The sequence below is a fragment of a genome, unplaced genomic scaffold (genome assembly GCF_019419815.1).
Source record: "Pyrus x bretschneideri cultivar Hongxiangsu unplaced genomic scaffold, Pyrus_bretschneideri_v1 Contig6, whole genome shotgun sequence".
Taxonomy (NCBI): domain Eukaryota; kingdom Viridiplantae; phylum Streptophyta; class Magnoliopsida; order Rosales; family Rosaceae; genus Pyrus; species Pyrus x bretschneideri.
In genome coordinates, this window is record NW_025999798.1 from 5,913,631 (window position 1) to 5,931,443 (window position 17,813).

The 17,813-nt window shown below is 38.1% G+C and overlaps 3 protein-coding genes across 4 annotated transcripts; 1 reads left to right on the plus strand and 2 right to left on the minus strand.

The window, feature by feature from the left end:
- Positions 1-285: 285 nt before the first annotated feature.
- Positions 286-5,226, minus strand: LOC103944732 (heparan-alpha-glucosaminide N-acetyltransferase). Its single transcript, XM_009355204.3, has 14 exons — positions 4,987-5,226; positions 4,520-4,809; positions 2,869-3,006; positions 2,678-2,759; positions 2,436-2,512; positions 2,224-2,330; positions 1,998-2,112; positions 1,769-1,885; positions 1,584-1,675; positions 1,388-1,454; positions 1,230-1,308; positions 1,043-1,134; positions 752-895; positions 286-668 (listed from the first exon to the last, which is right to left on the minus strand). Exons 2-14 carry the CDS (start codon positions 4,796-4,798, stop codon positions 642-644), a joined length of 1,416 nt encoding a protein of 471 aa, XP_009353479.1. The 5' UTR covers positions 4,799-4,809; positions 4,987-5,226; the 3' UTR covers positions 286-641.
- Positions 5,227-9,132: 3,906 nt separating this feature from the next.
- On the minus strand, positions 9,133-11,872 carry LOC103944731 (histone-lysine N-methyltransferase ASHR2). Its single transcript, XM_009355203.3, has 2 exons — positions 10,621-11,872; positions 9,133-9,593 (listed from the first exon to the last, which is right to left on the minus strand). Exons 1-2 carry the CDS (start codon positions 11,855-11,857, stop codon positions 9,580-9,582), a joined length of 1,251 nt encoding a protein of 416 aa, XP_009353478.2. The 5' UTR covers positions 11,858-11,872; the 3' UTR covers positions 9,133-9,579.
- A 760-nt stretch (positions 11,873-12,632) lies between these two features.
- LOC103944730 (eukaryotic peptide chain release factor subunit 1-3) lies at positions 12,633-16,171 on the plus strand. Of its 2 annotated transcripts, none has more exons than XM_009355200.3 (3): positions 12,633-12,789; positions 14,054-15,540; positions 15,627-16,171. In XM_009355200.3, the coding sequence occupies exon 2, from the start codon at positions 14,095-14,097 to the stop codon at positions 15,403-15,405; it is 1,311 nt and encodes a 436-aa protein (XP_009353475.1). In that variant the 5' UTR covers positions 12,633-12,789; positions 14,054-14,094; the 3' UTR covers positions 15,406-15,540; positions 15,627-16,171. The 2 variants fall into 2 exon arrangements, with proteins under 2 accessions (XP_009353475.1, XP_009353477.1); XM_009355202.3 differs by having other exon boundaries at positions 15,693-16,171.
- The last annotated feature ends 1,642 nt before the right edge of the window (positions 16,172-17,813 follow it).

Genomic DNA, 17,813 nt, shown 5'->3' on the forward strand with positions numbered 1-17,813 from the left:
AGAATTTTCTTTTCTTATGTCGGCGAAGGGTGGAGTGGGAGCTGGGTGTTGCTCGGATGGGGTGGGGAAGAAGATATAACAGTAATCTTCTTTTGTTTTTTTCAAGTTTATAAATTATATAGAAATAATAATAATTTTTTATTATTTAAATATTTTTCATTTATATAATAATATTTAATTAGACCCAATTACTTGACACATTAATACTTACCAGAATTTTTAATAAAATTATAACTGAATGATCACATTGATAAGGACTTACATTCATTAATTTTTAATTTCAAGGATCATTAAAAATGATTGATTTCTTAAAAGTACCGACAGATACATAATACCCCGATTTTATATCATTCCATAAAATTTTCAGGCCTCACAAAGAAAACTTGGGGCTGCATCATCGTCTTCTGTACAGAAGCTCTCCCACTAAATACATGGAAAGAGGGGAGGAGAGTGGGGGAGAAAGGTTGGCATGCCTGCCGGGGTCTCTACGAAAGTCCAAACTCCGCACTCTCTCACATATCTCGAAATGAAACGAACCAAAATCAGTCGACCAATTTTGGGGTCAGTCCAAGAAAAAAGGGACTGTACTTGCACTCGCACTACACTTCAGTCATATAACTCGAGAGCTGTCCCTTATGACTTCATTTTCCGATTCCAACGAAGCTAAGCTGCAAGAGATGACAGATTATCAGACTACAATACCAGTAGATAACTGAATGATCTAACACGAGAAAGGGAAAAGAGGAATTACAATGTTGTTTTCAGGCTTCCCCCAATATAATCCAAAGAGGATAACTGGCAAGATATTGCAGGCTATGAGCACGAAAATCATCAGTGCATGCATTCCCATCCATTCCATTACCATAGTCGGGCGCCTGTAGCCACACACATCAACCTGAGGGAAGAAGAAGAAGAAACCGTGCAGTGAGAAAACTAAGCAAGCCGAACACTAAAGTATTTATGCTAAGACTGTCAAGTTGAAGAGAAGAGTGAACGAAAATGCGAAAAGGTTTCTCTCGAATTAGTTGGCTAGAAACCGTACCATCAAGTAAATGGAAGCAAATAGAATGCCAGCAGCACCAGCTGTGACGCACATGTAACTGAATGTGTAAAGTGCCTTGTTTATATGCAGGCCTGAAAAAAAAAAAGCATAAAGGAGACAGTCTAGCGATAGAAAAATACAGCAAGTTCGATTATATATATAACAAAATTGTACGGGAAGTGCGTACCAAATAAGTCGAGGACGAGGCCTAAGACTACAAGAGAGGAGGATGAGATAGACCAGTGTAGGATTCTTTCCCGGTGATCCTGCATTTGGAGGGAGTAATGGTTACAGATACGAATCCTCCGAGGAAGAAAAGAAGCATCTGATATCAAGTTTTCTCACCTTAAAATGGACAATGATGTGCCCGTAGTGCATACCAACCAAGCAGGTAACAATAGCCATCATTGAGCTGCAACGACGAAGGGCAAGCGAATAAATTAAATTTTAATACACGAAAAGATTAGAAACAAATAACTAAAATACATGTCTATCTAAATACTGATGTAATGGGATTCTGTAAAGAAGTAAAAAAACACACCTCAGAAGTCCTTCAGGATCAAAAGGGGCTTGGCACCAAGAAGGAGCATCGGCAGGCAATGGGCCATAATCGGGGGAGTTAAGACTGCATTCCTGTAAAAAACAGCAAATAAAGGTTAATCATTAGGAATGACAGTGAGGCACATTAAAATTAAATGAAATAAAGTAAAAGAAATGGATTCTTACCTCCGTTCGTGCGTAGATTGGTCTTTTATATAAATGCTCAATCCCCAATATCTTGCGATCAATCATCCCAACGGCATTGCAAGCCGGTCCTGTGTCACCCCGTACTCCACATTTTACCTACAAAAAAGAGATGAGTTAGAAAAGCAGGATAAAGCAAAAACATACGCCTAATTCTCAAAGACCTTACGAAAAATTAAGGAAAGAACTAAGAAACATGATGGAAACTTACTGAAAATGTTTTTGGTGCAGAGGAGGAATCGACAGGAATCTGGTACTCCCAATCAGGAACATGTAATCCGTATAACAATGATAGATATAGCGTGGTGATTATCAAAGCCACCGTCCTGAGAAACAGGGCATACATTATTCGAAATTGAGCAATATTCACATTACTATTTTGAGTGATGCAGAAAAAGAAAAAAGTAGGACTCCTAATGCAGATAAATATTACTTACAATTGAGACCGATATTTCCTGAGCAGCGATCTTCCCGAGTTGACATTACTATCACGCTTTAGCCAAATCTCGCACAATGCTGCTACAAAATATCCAATTGCAATTCTCTGGGAATAAAAAGGAAATAGAAATCCATAGAGAATTGGTTAACTTTTGCCTCAAGTTTCCAACTTAAGTAATAAGTTATAACCCTAGTGATATGTAGCATATACCTGTAGAATGCCCATCCATCTCATCTTTGTGATATCAACCCCAAAAGTAAGATCCTTGACACGATGGAAAAATCCGCCTGGACAAAGACATGTCGAACATTGCTCAGTATACAGAACCTTATAGTTTGCATATCAAACTTAGCCGTAAAAATCGTTTGTACAATACATAAAATTACTAGTTCACTATTGCCATATGAACATATCAATCAAATGCTAATAGCTTGACATGCTATATAGTGTACCTTGAAGAAAAAGGCCCAATGCTAGAAGCTTCAGCGTTCGTAAAACTGCTTTTCTCGTGGAAGCAACTCCGCACGATGGTTTCTGTGTGCACAAACATTTTCTGTTAGCTAGCTTCTCCCGAAAACAGCGACAGATTACTTGATCATGAAGAAAAGAACGAATTGAAGGAGCAAGGGATATAAATTTGTACCTTGTAAGTAAGTGCAAGGGAAACACCAACCATAAACAGGAAAAATGGCATGACCAAATCTGCTAGGGTTAAACCATTCCAGGGCGAATGGTTAATTGCGGGCAGGATTCCACCCATGTCGTCCACTATTATCATCAGCTGCATCAAACAATGGCAAGAGATTAAAAAATGAAAATAATTGAAATAACAATTAGGGGTACGAATATTCATGTGAACTTACGTGTTAATCAACACGTACAATTATATAAAAAAATAAAAATACATTCACGTATTTTTATTAGAAGAAAATAACAATTATATAACAACTAGGAGAAAACGCGTAAGAGCACTGGTTTCGAAGTGAGGAGTTAAATGACAATCAGAACAGTTGGACAAAATTCACAGCAAGGCCGGCCTGCAACAGGAAAGATAATTGATGAAGTCATAAATTGATGTGATTCAACTTAAAAGTTTTGGCTTATCCTCCTAATGGTTGGACCAACCAGCTGGAGTTGAAGTGAGTGTCGGCTTAGCCGACGTACTTGGGAAGTATGGCCAATTAAAAGGACCCATCAGTACGTCAGACGAAATAGATTTACTCCATCAGCCCATCATATCAGATTAAATAAAAGGTCAAATAACTATACAGTTCATAACGAGAAAAACTTACATGTAATAATGTTTAAGAAAAAAAATATTCAATAAGACTGCAGTATTGTGAGGGGCGAGAAATAATAGAATTTGGTTATTTGTATGTGAGGATTGATGGAACACGTATACCAAACGTCCGCATTTAAGTTTTCTTATTTTTAACGAGAAGAAAAATATATCAACAATTATATGCAAGAATATGTAACAGTGCAGGTGAGATTTAGGCGAATGGTGGTGGAGCTCCTAGTCACTTAATACAAAAAGCAAATGCTGACAAACGGGCATTGAGATTGAGGAGGTCGGTGTGGTACATCATGATTTCTTTATATTAAAGCGTTTGCAAAAGGAGAGAGAAAGGAGGGTGTCGTGTCCAGTTGCATTTGGTTTTAGATCTGAATCGAGTCGGATTACACAAATCCAACATTCTACTCTCTAAGAAAATTGTGGTGGCCAAGGAATCAGTTGGTGCTTCATTTTTTTAAGGGCCTCAGTTTTTCTTGGTTACTATTGTATTATCCATAAGCGTTAAAAATCAAATTTATATACGTGTGATATAAAATACAGATTTGAAATTTATTCTCAGCCACTGAGCTATCCGTTATATTTGTTAAGGGGGGCTAGTTTGGGGTTTAGCTATTTTGGGTAATATGAGCCACTTAACAACACTTGATTAGTTATCAATGATATTTTTTTGTTGACGGTTACACACAAACAAACAAACAAAGCAACCTTAAACCCATGCTTAGAAAAAGGGCAAAAACCTAAAACGAAAAAGAAAGACAAGACGGTGCCGTATCACCAGACGAATCATATTCGTTTCGTTTCCGTTTACTGCGTCGAAAAGCGTCGCATCCGATAAAGTTTGTTGCGCCTTTCAGCAAAAGGCAGAACTAAATCCGCCAAATGTCTTCAATATTAACCATTAAAATTTATTTCATCAATTTAAATTAATTTTCATCTTTTTCCATCACCAAAAATAGAAGTAAAAAAACACTGAAAAACCAGGGAAAGTAGACGTTACCACAACCGTGAGTCCGCGAAAGACGTCGAGGGAACCAAGGCGTTGCTGCTGTTGCCGCGACTTCGAAGGCAATGACGCCACCGCCGCTTCTTCGTTACTACTATTCATATAAGCGGCGCCACCGCCGGCGGGAGACTGATACGGCTGGATGGCCATCTCAACGTCGTCGTTCATACGACCATCACCGCCACCGATATTAATGTTCTCCTTCATGATAGGATCTGCCATACGACGTTCATCGTCGTCGGAGCACCCTCTAATAGGCTCGTACATCGCCATATCTCCCTACCCTATAACCAAAAAAAAAATCATGAATCTTCCATCATATATATCAGCATGCAAATGTGCATTATATGCAGAATCAAACAGAAAATACTAGAATCGTAGAGTAGTAAAATCGCTCGTAATAAGAAGAAAAAGAAAACAAATATATGGAAACATGAATCACGACCAGTGGCAACAGAAACCTGATATCGGAGGGGAGGGAAGCAGAGCCTTATCTTCTTATCCCTCCTCTGGAAAACAAAACAAAATATAACTCTGAATATTTTGTTTTGGTTTAGGGAGGGGGAGGAGAGCCGCAAGGGGAAGAGGCACACCACCTTGCAGTCCTGCGTTTTGAAATGCTCCCCAAGTTTTGTGGTTTCTCCTTCTCCTCTTATGCTCTAATTTTCTCTCTCTCCCCTGACCCTGGTTATCTATAAACATATATATATATATATATATAATAAATATAAAACCTAAAACGAAAAGGTATTTTTATATTTATAGTAAATGCAACTTGCAAGAGATATGGTTTTGTTGGTTCAGGTATATTATAGTAGGCAACAAAAAACAGATATATATTATTTTGGGGTTCAATGATTTAAGTAGGAAACGGATATTTGTTTCGGTCCGTGTATTTACGCTGTAAATTCCCCAAAGTGTCCTCCGCCCGCCTAACCGCCTAAGAATTGGTAAATAAGAACCTGCCTTGTATTAGGACTCGAGAGTAAGAGTTCGTTTAGATATGTTTTTAAAATGATTTAAAGTGTTTTTGATGAAAATATTTCTGGAATCAATCCTTAGTAGAAATGCAAGCAAATCTTGAAAAAAACCACTTAAAGTGCTTCTTGAAATAAGCACATAATTGGTGCTTCTTGTAGAAAACATTTAAAGTGTTTTTAGAACCCAAAAACACTTTCTCTAAAAACGCTTTCAGCCATTTTGAAAATACATCCAAATGAATCCTAAAGCTACATCCAACTGAACTATAGTGTTTTAGTATACCACTTCGACTAGTCGACCTAATCTCCAATTCTAAGTACCAACAGATGTGTGACTCTAACTCTAACCCTTTGAGGTTATTTGTTGTTAAGTTCTGATCAATTAATATTGGATCAAGCTAGTGTTACAATGTAACGATATTTATCTTAAATTCGAATATTAAAATAGCATATTCACAATTAAGTTATTTCCTCATCCTTAATATGACTATATATCATCGTATAAATATAAATATAATATATACACACACACACATTAGATCAAGAATTTATCAGCCAAGAACTTCAAAGAATAAGATATGCGAGAGTATGGTAGAAAATCACCTCTAGCTATGACAAGTATTATATATATATATATATATATATATATATATTTAGACGTAAATCTTCATCATTATGTATTCGATCTAGAATTTAGTGGCCATAAACTCCTTCCTATGACAATGCGCTCAACATTCTAAAATTTTTCGATATCACAATAGCATATAGTATTATTAAATTAATAGTTTATTTATATTATAACAAGCACGTATACGTTAACGAAAGTATATTATATTAAGTTTTAACAAATAAACTAAGTAAGATATTTCTAACATCAGAAACAAAACATCTGAAAATATCTTGACTGCCAACTTTAGATCTTGTCAATCTATTCTTGGCATCGGTTTCCCGAATCCTCACTCCTTTTTTTCTCTGATGAGCCGCAAACACAAATTCCTGGCTTCCCAAAAACGTGACGCGAACAGCTGAAGCTATTGATTGCTGGGATGGAACAGTTTTTCAGCAGCTCAGTTTTTTGCCTTTTTGGCCTGGATTTTGAATAACGGAAGCAAAAGCATGGGTTGTCTCAGTCTGTCTTGCTAAAAAGATGTAAATTCATGCTTCAGACTCATTTTCCAAATTTTATTTTCCATTTATTCTGTGTACGTATACGTTACGCTCGTATGTATCTATTTAGTACAGCAATAGACTATATATACAGTAAAAAGGGGAAAAGCTACTATTTGACTTTCAAAATTCCTTCCAAAAGTAAATGGTTTTCCCACTAAGTAGAAAATCGACATGTGGTACACACTAGAAAAAAGATTGATCGATGAATATCAGCAAGGGATATGGTTCACTAACTACGAATATTTGACTTAACAAAAAAGGTAGCTAGCAAAATAAATAAATATAATGTGCAAGGAACGAAAAATAATGCGCGAATATCATTTCTTATAACGTTAACTCCGAATACTGCAAAGTACAAACGTATGACTTAAAAAATATAAAAATAATAATAATAATAATAAGATGACGAATAAAAAGGAATAGGCTTAGAGTTAGAATTCGAAACTCACGAAACGGAAAAAAAAAAGCAAAAATAATAAAGAAGAAGAGGAATGGCTGCACCTGCATTTTTGCAGTTGATTTGTTTTATGGTAAATTCAGCGTTCACATTCAGTGATAAGCTTCCATTGCTTGCACATGTGATGAAGGTTGCGAGATAAACAGACGGAAAGAGGAAAAAAGAGAGATTGAAATTCGAATATTCGTAAATTCCTTTAGATGGGACGGACAGGGGTTAAAATAATCGCAGAAATATCAGCAAAAGCACAAGTGTATCACACGACATCGTAGGCACCGTATACCTATTTTTGTTTGATTTTGTAGACAGCTTTTTTCGTAGTGACAAAAAGAAATTATGCCCATATATTATGGAGTACGATTCTCTATTCTTTTTTTTTTTCCTTTCCTTCTCTCATCTCCTATTTGAACAATCACGATAAAACTATATCAACATCTTATATTAATTGTTTATAGAAAGAGAAAGACAAAATAGAGAATGTGAGAGGAGAGAATGAAAAATGATGGAAAAAGAAGGAAAGAGAATCTTAGTCCATATATTATAGTACAATTTGATCCAAACAGATTTCACGCCCGTATTCTACTCGAGTTCAATTTATAACGCTAATTAATCACACGATGGTGGCTAAAGAGAGGCATTGCCTTTGTGAGTCTTTCCCCTAGAAGGATGAACTGTCGTGACGAAAATACCAACTTGTCACCATTTTAAAAACGAGTAAGAAGGAATTTATGATCCGTTTATAAGTGTTTTTAAACGATTGAAAACACTTTTAAATAAAATATTTTTGGAACCAAACCTTAGTAAAAATGCAAATTAATTATGAAATAACACTTGAAATGCTTTAGTAGAAAACACCTTAAGTACTTTTGGAACCTAAAAATATTTTCTCAAAAAACACTTTCAATAATTTAAAATCATTTGTCAAACGAGCCGTTGGCAAATTAGAGTAGTTTGCAATTGACTACTTGAAATTATTCATTTGAAGGTGACAGTGTAATGCTCATTTGGTACATTTCATTTCCGCCGTCTAATGTTTGTACAAAATTTATTTAAAAAAAAAAAACCTAACCTCAATTTTTAATAGCCATAAGTCTCTCGTCCAAACAACACATCGTTAAGCAGAGCAACATAAATTAGGTAAACACGATTACATGCCATTGCCAGGGACGACGCCGTCCATGACGTCGTAGACCTAAAACACAATCACCCTAATAACTTTAGCACGGGCATTACGCACCGAGTGACAAACACAAAATAAAGGTTTACCTTGGTGCCTAAACAAGTTGGAACCATTCCAAACATGAGTGGTGGAGTTGTACAAGGCGGTCATAAAAAATACATGCCGAGAATATGGTGGTTGGTTGGGCATGCAACTCCAAGCATATGGTGGTCCGAAAAAACAAGTGGGGTGATTCACAAGATCACCACCACCACCACCATCATATCATGTGATTAGGAAAGCGTCGACGTATTATATTCGATAAGAAGGTAGAGAAGCAGTTAAAGGGGAGCTATTCAGTTACCAAAACCAAACAATATACGACCCATTTGCAATCAATTGGGTGTCATTACCTTCACATAATTGGTAGTGCTTTGCCCACCCACCCTCCCTCCCTTCTTCAATATGGAGTTTTCTTTTCAGCAAAGCAAAAATCTTACCGCCTAAAGCATGTCAGTACCGCCACGTAAACGGGGCGATGGCGACCAAATACTTATGTGCCAATGTTTCTGTAAGGATTAACTAACTTCTACTAAGAGTAGGCTCTATTGAATGAAATAAGACAATGGTTGGTATTTCTTTTGGGAAGATTGTTTCAAGCATATAGCTCTCAGGGGAGGGAAAGAGAGCGCATTTGCACGCCCGTGCAGGAGTGCAGACGCTGACTTGAAACAGAAAATTATGTTGGATCGCCCTACGTGCAATATTTTCTATGCAGAAACATGAAGGGTACACATTACTACACTGTTGGATGATAGACCAAGCATGGCTTCGAACCAAAGAAGGAAAGGAGCCCCCATTTAAAGGGTAACGCATGCCACATGGTAATACAATCCAAACCGCTAGCAAATGCTTATAGCCTATACACTTAATAAACATGAAAACTACTGATCCTTTTGAGAAAAGCTGCTTCGACGAAAAGTCAGCTGCCTAATCCCCCCTTTGTAATCAAACGTAACATGAAATTAAGCTCTCCTAACCCAACTAGGTATCAAAGTAAAGAATTCCCATTAAGCACCTGTTGGCTCTAACTTACAAAGGAAAAGAAAAAATGCTTCTGCATATTAAAGGACCACGGCACACGCCCCAGCAATCCACCCACAGAAATTATTAGGTCATGATACTCCTGAAAACAAGAACCAGAAAATGCCAGCTTACCCATTACAAAGAGGCATAACCAGTGTATGCTTTTGCTTTCTTTAATTGAGAAGACATGACGTACCAATTTTCATCTCTTTAAGCCTGCGATCAGAACATTCAATGAGTATTTTCTACGTATACCTAACTATACAGATAATCTACTTTAATTATCTACAGAATCGTGGCTTGGAATCAAAATCTTGCCATTTATCCCTATCTGATCCATTAGTTTTGTATTTAGCTTAATACAAAAAATTTAGATAACCCTTGACTGATATGCATGTTCATATTCATTTCCCCATTAAAAGTATAGGCTTTTGCTACTCATTTCAAGTATGTACTCTTCACTCAAACTTATTCCACTATATATTTGTAGGTACTTACGCACATGAATCAAGATACAGGGCGTTTACGCCTTCTATTTGTCAATTACAATTGCTTTATTTATCATTAGGAAGCTTTACCAAGCGGCAATTAGATGTGTTGCATTGTTTTCGTTTTTTTTTTTGTCTTATTTTGTCTTTCCCTTCACAATCCTGAAAGTAAAGCAACTAAAGAAGTAATAACCTCAAGAGAACCAAAATCCACACAGGTTACCAATGCCTGTTAGCCGGTTCTACAAGTTTGATAACACAGAAGCTTTAAACCTTTTTTTTTTTTTTTAATGTTCATAAACATAGTTAAACTTTGGCCTGAATTGCCGATAAATAAATGAGTTAGCAACGAACTACGTACAGTTTGCTAAGTATTCTGACTGATGACACATTATTTGGACTATTAGGTAATACAGATTCGAATTGCCTAGCAAGGATGTAACAGAAGGACGTCGAATTGAAACATGCTTTCTTGAAAATGCATCTATTTCATCTCGATAAGTGTCATCACCTTACCTTCATTGTAAGAGTCCTAATCACAACCTATTAAACTATTTCGTTAATAAAGAAGTTTACAAGCAATCATCACATAACAAGTCAACTGGTGAGAGGCTCGATCAAAATGTGCAAATGCATATTTAGGGTTGAGATTCAAAACTACAAATGATTCAGTTTCTAGCTGTAGTCAACGTTAACTCATTAAGTAACTAAAACAAGAAGTGAATTCAACGTAGAAAGAAGACAGCGGCACTCACACAAGCCCAGCAAGCAAAGGAAGCAGTAGTAGCTATGCTCGTCTTTCTTAAGGCTGGCACAGACATTGCACTCCATGACATTCGAAGGACTTTCGTCGTCTTTCGGGGGCAAAGGGGCCAGGGTGCCCCAGCAATTGGTTCTGTTGCACATGAACCTGACAAAGAAATAGGCGTGTGGGAAATCGGCTTCCCCTTGGGCTTCGGCTTTGGCTTCTTCAATGTCAATCCCAGATTCGGGTTCTGATTCCGAGGATGCCTCCATTTCCTGGTCTTGGTCCTCATCCATACCCTCTGCTTCTTCCTCACCCTCCTCATTGTCAGACCAACTAGCTTCCACCTTGCAGCGATCACATTGACAAGCAAAACCATAGTCCTCCGCCAGAGTCCTCTGCCGGTTCGAATAACTCTGATTCACCGGGAAATAGCTCAGGCAGATCTCCCTCCCTGCCGGAACATCATGTATCATCCTGATCACCATGTCCGTGTTGTGTTCGCTGTCTGTGTCGATATAATCAAACCGGCAGGCATTGGGGAGGCAGTCGTGGTTGAAGAACGAAGCTTTGGGATAAATGGCGTAGGCCCTGCTCGACCTCTGCGACAATTCCGTGAAGGGTTCCATCAATCCGAAGGCGTTGAGCTTGTCCTTGGCCAGTAGAGCCGCTGAGAGCTCTGCCGAAAACATCTGCTTCTCTAGGAGAAATGGAGGAGGAGCACAGAGTGTCGAGATGAGAGAGTGAAGAAACTGGGCAGCTGCGGTGGTGTCGGCAACGGCGAAGTCGTGCGGCTGGCCCTGGAGAGACAATAGAATCTGGAAATTGGAAGGGGAAACGACCGCGAGGTTGTAGGCGGCGACCAAGAAACTGGCCTGGACCTGGCGATCGAGCGGCTGGGCGGAGAGAGGCGAAGAAGGGTCTCGGAGACGGCGCAGGGCTTGGCAGGCCCAAGGAGAGTGGGAGGAGGAGAGAGCGGCAGAGAGGCAATTGGGGCCGCAGAAGACGTGGTGGGAACACCATGGACATACTTGAGGCTGAGCTTGAGGTTGGGGTTTTTGTAGGGTTTTGAAGCAGCGGTGGCAGTAAGGGTGGGGAGAAGGAGTGATGAGAGGAAGAGCGGAGTAGAGGAGGATGGGAGAGTCTCTGAGAACGATTTCGCCACCCCTGAGTGGCTGAGCCGCCACTAACGCCCGTCCTCTCCCTTCTATCTCCGTTACCGTCAATAATTCCTTCGTCATTTCCATTTGCTTCCTGCGGTTTTAGGTCAGTTGTGTCTCGAACCCTAACCCTAAACCCCTTCGTTTTTCAATTGGTGTGGAACTTAACACTAGTAGACTGTAATGCTTGATTACTCGCGACTTTAGTTACAAATAATTTTTTGTTTAATAAATAACAAGATGTTGTAAAAGCAGTGTGGATACCCTCTATAAAAGCAGTACTTACTTGAAGATTTTAGATATCAAATCGTGGTTAGTAGGTTCATCATCTAAATTTTGTATTTAATATTATTGACTAATGAAAAGGTGAGGTGGAATGAAAATGGATTTGAGTTCAGTCTGTTGTTTGTTATGTTAAAATGTGAAATGAACAATACTAGATAGAGTTATGAATTCCGACTAGAGTGGTTATATAACCTATCTGTATACATGATTACAAATCTTGTCTTACAAGTCTTTGCTAATCTAATCGTATTCCTAAGAGCTAATCCAATCATATCGCTAAGAACCAATCCAATCCGGAGTTATGAAAATTGTTAGTAATCATCTCCTTAGCTTGAGGTTTCGAAAGGGATAATAATCCTTTAGAACACCAAGAATGGTAAATTATAGAGTAAACCAATTGGGCTCATGGGCTGTAATTTCTCCAAGCCCAAATAAAACCCAAAGCACCTTGTTAACCCATTGGGTTTATAGGCCCACCTCAAGAGAGTATTGAGGTTGAAAATTATAGGACTAAATTCTAATCGCTAGTCTTGTCTTTTGGGAGGAAGCAAGGTCGGTTCCAAAAAATTCCAAAAGTGCAAAGGGATGGTGGGACGATGAGTTAATCTAACCTAACCACGGTTAAAAGGTGTGTTAGGGTTAGGCCCGGCGGCACCTGCTATTATATAGAAATATCCTCCGCTCATTTCGTCTCTCGACTCTCCAGGAGCTCTCGGCTGCGCGCTTTCTAACAGGTCCTCCCCTTTTCCCCTTTTATTATTATTATTCTTATTTCCTTTTCTAATTTATCTAGGGTTCTTATTCGATTTTGTTCGCTCAATTGCTTGGATCTGTTTTATTTATTTATTATTATTATTTTTTTTTGGGTTGAATTAACGAATTGGTTTATTTTATATTTCCTGTTAGTATATGGATGCTGTGATTGGTATATATATATATATTTTTTTTTTTCTGAAGGTGTGCAATCAATTCATATATAATTGTGTTTTATGACTTTTGCGTTATTTATTGATTTATTTTTGCGTCGAAATCATCAGGTTTTCTGCTTAATTTGTAGTTGTATTGGTATGTCCTGTGCTTATTAGCTTCCATTGTGAATAATTGTTGTTTTGTTTTATGCTTGATATTGTATATTTATCATTTTTAGCTTGATTTCATCAATTAATTGCCGGATGTGTGTGTTGCGGCATATGCATTCGTCTCATCCCTTGTTACGTGCTATGGCCTGAATTGAATAGATTGCATGAAATATGTAGCGTGGAGGCCTTCTGGTATGTTATAAAGCAACGGCAACATGTGTATGTTTGTATGCTGCTTATTTCATTTTAATGTGGATTCAACGCCTTTCTCTCGTGTTCTCCGGATTCAGTATTTGTAGTTAGATGCATTCATGCTATTACCTTGTATTGCTGCTTGTTCTGCATTTTGGGTTGTAGGCTGCTCAACTATTTCAATGTGAAATGTGCTCCTTTTCGTGTGCTACGAGTTCAGTATTAAAAGTTAGATTCTCTTACCTTTTATGCTCTAAGCATTTTGGGTTGTTGTCTGCTTAATTCTTTCAACATGAAATGCGTGACTTCATATCGTGTTCTTCAAATTCAGTTTTTATGGTTAGAACTTCTTTCCTTTTATGCTTCTTTATTTTCATTTTGGTTTGCTGTCTGCTTAGTTCTTCCAACAAGATTGTGACTTCTTGTTGTGTTCTTTGAATTTAGTGTTTGTAGGTATAACTCTTTTATTTTAGCTCTTACCTTATATATTTCTTCATTTTCCTTTTGGTTGACGGCTGGTTAATCCTTCCAAAATGAAATGTGTGGATATTTGTCGTGTTCTTCGATTTCAGTATTTATTGCTAAAATTTCTGCATCCCGGTACTTTTCACTTTATTACTTTGTTTCATATATTGCCTTTATTTGTTGAGTTTTTCACTGTCTTGTAACTGGTGGCTTTATTTTATCTGGTTTTGTTCATTTGAAACTCATGTATGTTATTTTGCAGGCCATCAATTGTTGTTTCAGCTGTTGCTGTAATTCTTCAGAATGGCAGATGGTCATGAGACTGATAAGAACATTGAGATTTGGAAGATTAAGAAACTGATCAAGGCACTTGAAGCTGCAAGGGGTAATGGAACCAGCATGATTTCTCTCATCATGCCTCCCCGGGATCAGATTTCTCGTGTTACTAAGATGCTTGGTGATGAATTTGGAACTGCATCAAACATTAAGAGCAGGGTGAATCGACAGTCTGTTCTTGGGGCTATTACATCCGCTCAGCAGAGGCTCAAGCTTTACAACAAAGTTCCTCCGAATGGGCTTGTGCTGTACACAGGGACCATTGTTACTGACGATGGGAAGGAAAAAAAGGTCACCATTGATTTTGAGCCTTTCAGGCCAATCAATGCATCTCTTTACCTCTGTGACAACAAGTTTCATATTGAAGCTCTGAATGAACTCTTAGAATCTGATGACAAGTTTGGTTTCATTGTCATGGACGGAAATGGGACACTTTTTGGGACACTAAGCGGAAACACTAGGGAGGTGCTTCATAAATTTAGTGTCGACCTTCCAAAGAAGCACGGAAGAGGAGGGCAGTCAGCTCTACGTTTTGCTCGTCTTCGAATGGAGAAGCGCCACAACTATGTTAGAAAGACAGCAGAGCTTGCCACACAGTTTTTTATTAATCCTGCCACCAGTCAGCCCAATGTTTCAGGATTAATACTGGCTGGGTCAGCTGACTTCAAAACAGAGCTTAGTCAGTCAGATATGTTTGATCCTCGTCTGCAAGCCAAAATACTGAACGTGGTGGATGTTTCTTATGGAGGAGAGAACGGTTTCAACCAGGCTATTGAGCTGTCAGCGGAGATCCTGTCCAATGTGAAATTCATTCAGGAGAAGAAGTTGATAGGAAAATACTTTGAGGAGATTAGCCAGGATACAGGAAAGTATGTTTTTGGTGTGGAGGACACACTAAAAGCTCTAGAGATGGGTGCTGTCGAGATTCTTATTGTGTGGGAAAGTTTGGACATCAATCGGTATGTGCTGAAAAATACAACTACTGGTGAGATTATAGTGAAGCATTTCAACAAGGAGCAGGAGAACAATCAGAGCAACTTCCGGGATGCTAACAATGCGGAGCTAGAGGTTCAGGAGAAGACGTCACTGCTGGAGTGGTTTGCTAATGAGTACAGGCGGTTTGGTTGTAGTCTTGAGTTTGTCACCAACAAGTCACAGGAGGGGTCACAGTTCTGCCGTGGTTTTGGTGGCATTGGAGGAATTCTTCGCTACCAGCTTGATATGAGGTCGTTTGATGAGTTTTCTGACGATGGAGAAGCTTATGATGATTCTGAATAGCAATCAATCAACTCTTCCCCAAAACTGGTGCAGCAAGGTGGGGTGCAAAATGCCTGCACCAGTGCGCTCGGAGTTGTGGTTTCTGCTGCTGCTGCTCCTGAGCTATTCTCAGAAACATTCTCAGGCTTGATTGAGGTATCTATTTCTTCTCGCTTAAATATTTATAATATTATTCTCTTTTACAGCGATCAGTCCCTTTATCATGTTTTTATTTCTTGAAGGACATTACAAATACATTGTTATCTGATCCCAAAAACCTTGATCTGGTGATTTCATCTGGATCGCAGAAGAGGCAAGGAAAACCGATCATCTGGAACGAGGACACAATGCCGAGAGCTGCTGCTCCCTGTGGATCAGGACCTTCCGAACATATGCACCCGTGCATCGAGAACCCCTTTATGATGCTGGATTGTGGTCCTTGGGGTAGTGCTTTCGGTTAAGTTGTTGTATTTGGTGGTGTACTTGTGACTTAAGCCGTTACTGTCTTGTGGAACAATTTCCTAGCGTCGTCGCGGCGGCTCGTCTTTGAGATGAAGCCGGGCTGAATAATCATGTTTGAACTAGTAGTTCTCTTTCTCTTATGTGCGTCTGATGACTCTGAAGAAGTAATCTATGCTTCTTCTGGCTAGTAATCCTGTTTATTTGGTGCTTTTGAATCCTTTTGGTGCTCGTCCTGCGATATGTGGATTTGTCGTTAAATTCGTTGATCTAGCAAAGAACGGCACAATTTTGCAAGATCAATGGACGTGATTGGTTCCTCTGTTTACCGTTTTGCTTTCAAGTTCTATTTTTCTTATATGAAAATGGTTTTCTTCTATCCTCCCTTTTAATCTGCATTTTTTACCTCCTAAATAAAATGCAAAGTAAAATTGAAACAAAGTTCTTTTGCGAAACATTATATCAAGAATTTGGGATTTTTAGCATAAAATGGTTCTTGATATATAGCAATTCACTGGGGTTCGTGATAGAAATGGTTTCTGTTTGTTGTAAATTATTTTGGTCATTCATAAAATTAAATATATCCTTACTCTTGTTAAGTGGAGGTACTGATTTGACAAGAATTTCTTAAAAAGGTACTCATGTAGTTGTTTCCTTCACGCAACAACTAAACAAGCATATCAACAATTTTTTTAAGAAAAGACCAAGATAATTTACTTAGGAGCTACGTTTATCAATTTCAATGTCAAAGATCAAAATAATTAACTATTTTAACTAAAAAGTGAAGAATTTATAAAACAATGGCACAACTCTTCGAAAATTGATGTAAACAAATTCATGCCTAAGTGGTACTCATTTTGAAAACATGTGGTATGATTAGAATATAGGGAAAAGATCTTTGCACTCATTTTTGGTCCTCGTGCACATTTATTTGTTTCTAAAGCACATGAGAATTAATTGAAAAAAAAAAATGATGCGTGATTTCTTTTTTCTTTTTGAAATTCACAATGGGATATGCCTTTTGCACTCGTAAAAAATCACTTTACACTAATGAGTGTAAAAACTTGAGAAGAAAAAAAAAATGCATGATAACATTTTTGGATTCAAAATGATACAGGCTCATTTTCCTCATCTTATAAGCTTTTTTGTATTATTTGACATCAAATTAAATAAGTTAAATAAAAGCAAGGCATATGATTAAATATAGAAGTGCCGGACCAAATAAAAGATGTGTGATTATCTTCTTTTTTTTTTTTTTTTTTTTTTTTTTTAATGGATAATTGGTGGCTAGCTACAATTATTCATCTTTTCTAGAGGCTGTCACAGAGTCATTTCAGCCTCCACCTGACTACAAATCTGGCTTCCACAACAGCATCAGGTTTCAAACCTAAGGCTTCCAATTTTTAATTTTAAGGAAGCCTCGTAATCTGCAATTTACCACTGGTTTATCATTTCTTTTTAAAAGATGAGTAATAAGGATCTTTCAAAAATATATTAAACTAGAACAAAAGAGAAAGGCCGAAACAAGAAAACAAACCCAAAACATCCAACAGAGCGAAGCACGGCCCACAAAGGCTAGCCCTCCAGTGCCGAGGTCCTATAAAAAGGCGGCCTTCGTATTCATTCGGTGGAAATTGGAATGCGCATCCCGCGGCCGCCGTCAAAGCCAAGGCCACACAATTCTGCAGAATCGTTTCTCTGTTTGTCGATTGATATTCTGCTTTGCTTTTCAGCCATTCTTTCTCTCTGCTAATTACTGTTTCTTATTCGCATTTGCGTGGTGTGTTCGAACTTGAAAATATCGCGATTCCTGGTGTGTGTGTGTTTTTTTTTAATTTCTTTCTCAGACTTTGATTAAGCTCTTGATTAAGCCATTAATCAAAGAAGATATATGTTAATAAATTTGAGTTAAAAAGTGAGGCTTTTGATTTGACGTGATGTGATGTGAAGCAGCAGCAGCAGGTCCCGAT

Bases quoted from the DNA above. Each gene is read 5' to 3' on its own strand.
- LOC103944732 (XM_009355204.3), bottom strand. From the start codon at position 4,798: ATGGCGATGTACGAGCCTATTAGAGGGTGCTCCGACGACGATGAACGT. The intron at 1,886-1,997 runs GTAAGTTTCCAT...TCTTTTTTGTAG, and splicing joins CTGCACCAAAAACATTTTCA to GTAAAATGTGGAGTACGGGG. The intron at 1,309-1,387 runs GTGAGAAAACTT...CTCCAAATGCAG, and splicing joins ACATCATTGTCCATTTTAAG to GATCACCGGGAAAGAATCCT.
- LOC103944731 (XM_009355203.3), bottom strand. From the start codon at position 11,857: ATGGAAATGACGAAGGAATTATTGACGGTAACGGAGATAGAAGGGAGA.
- LOC103944730 (XM_009355200.3), top strand. From the start codon at position 14,095: ATGGCAGATGGTCATGAGACTGATAAGAACATTGAGATTTGGAAGATT.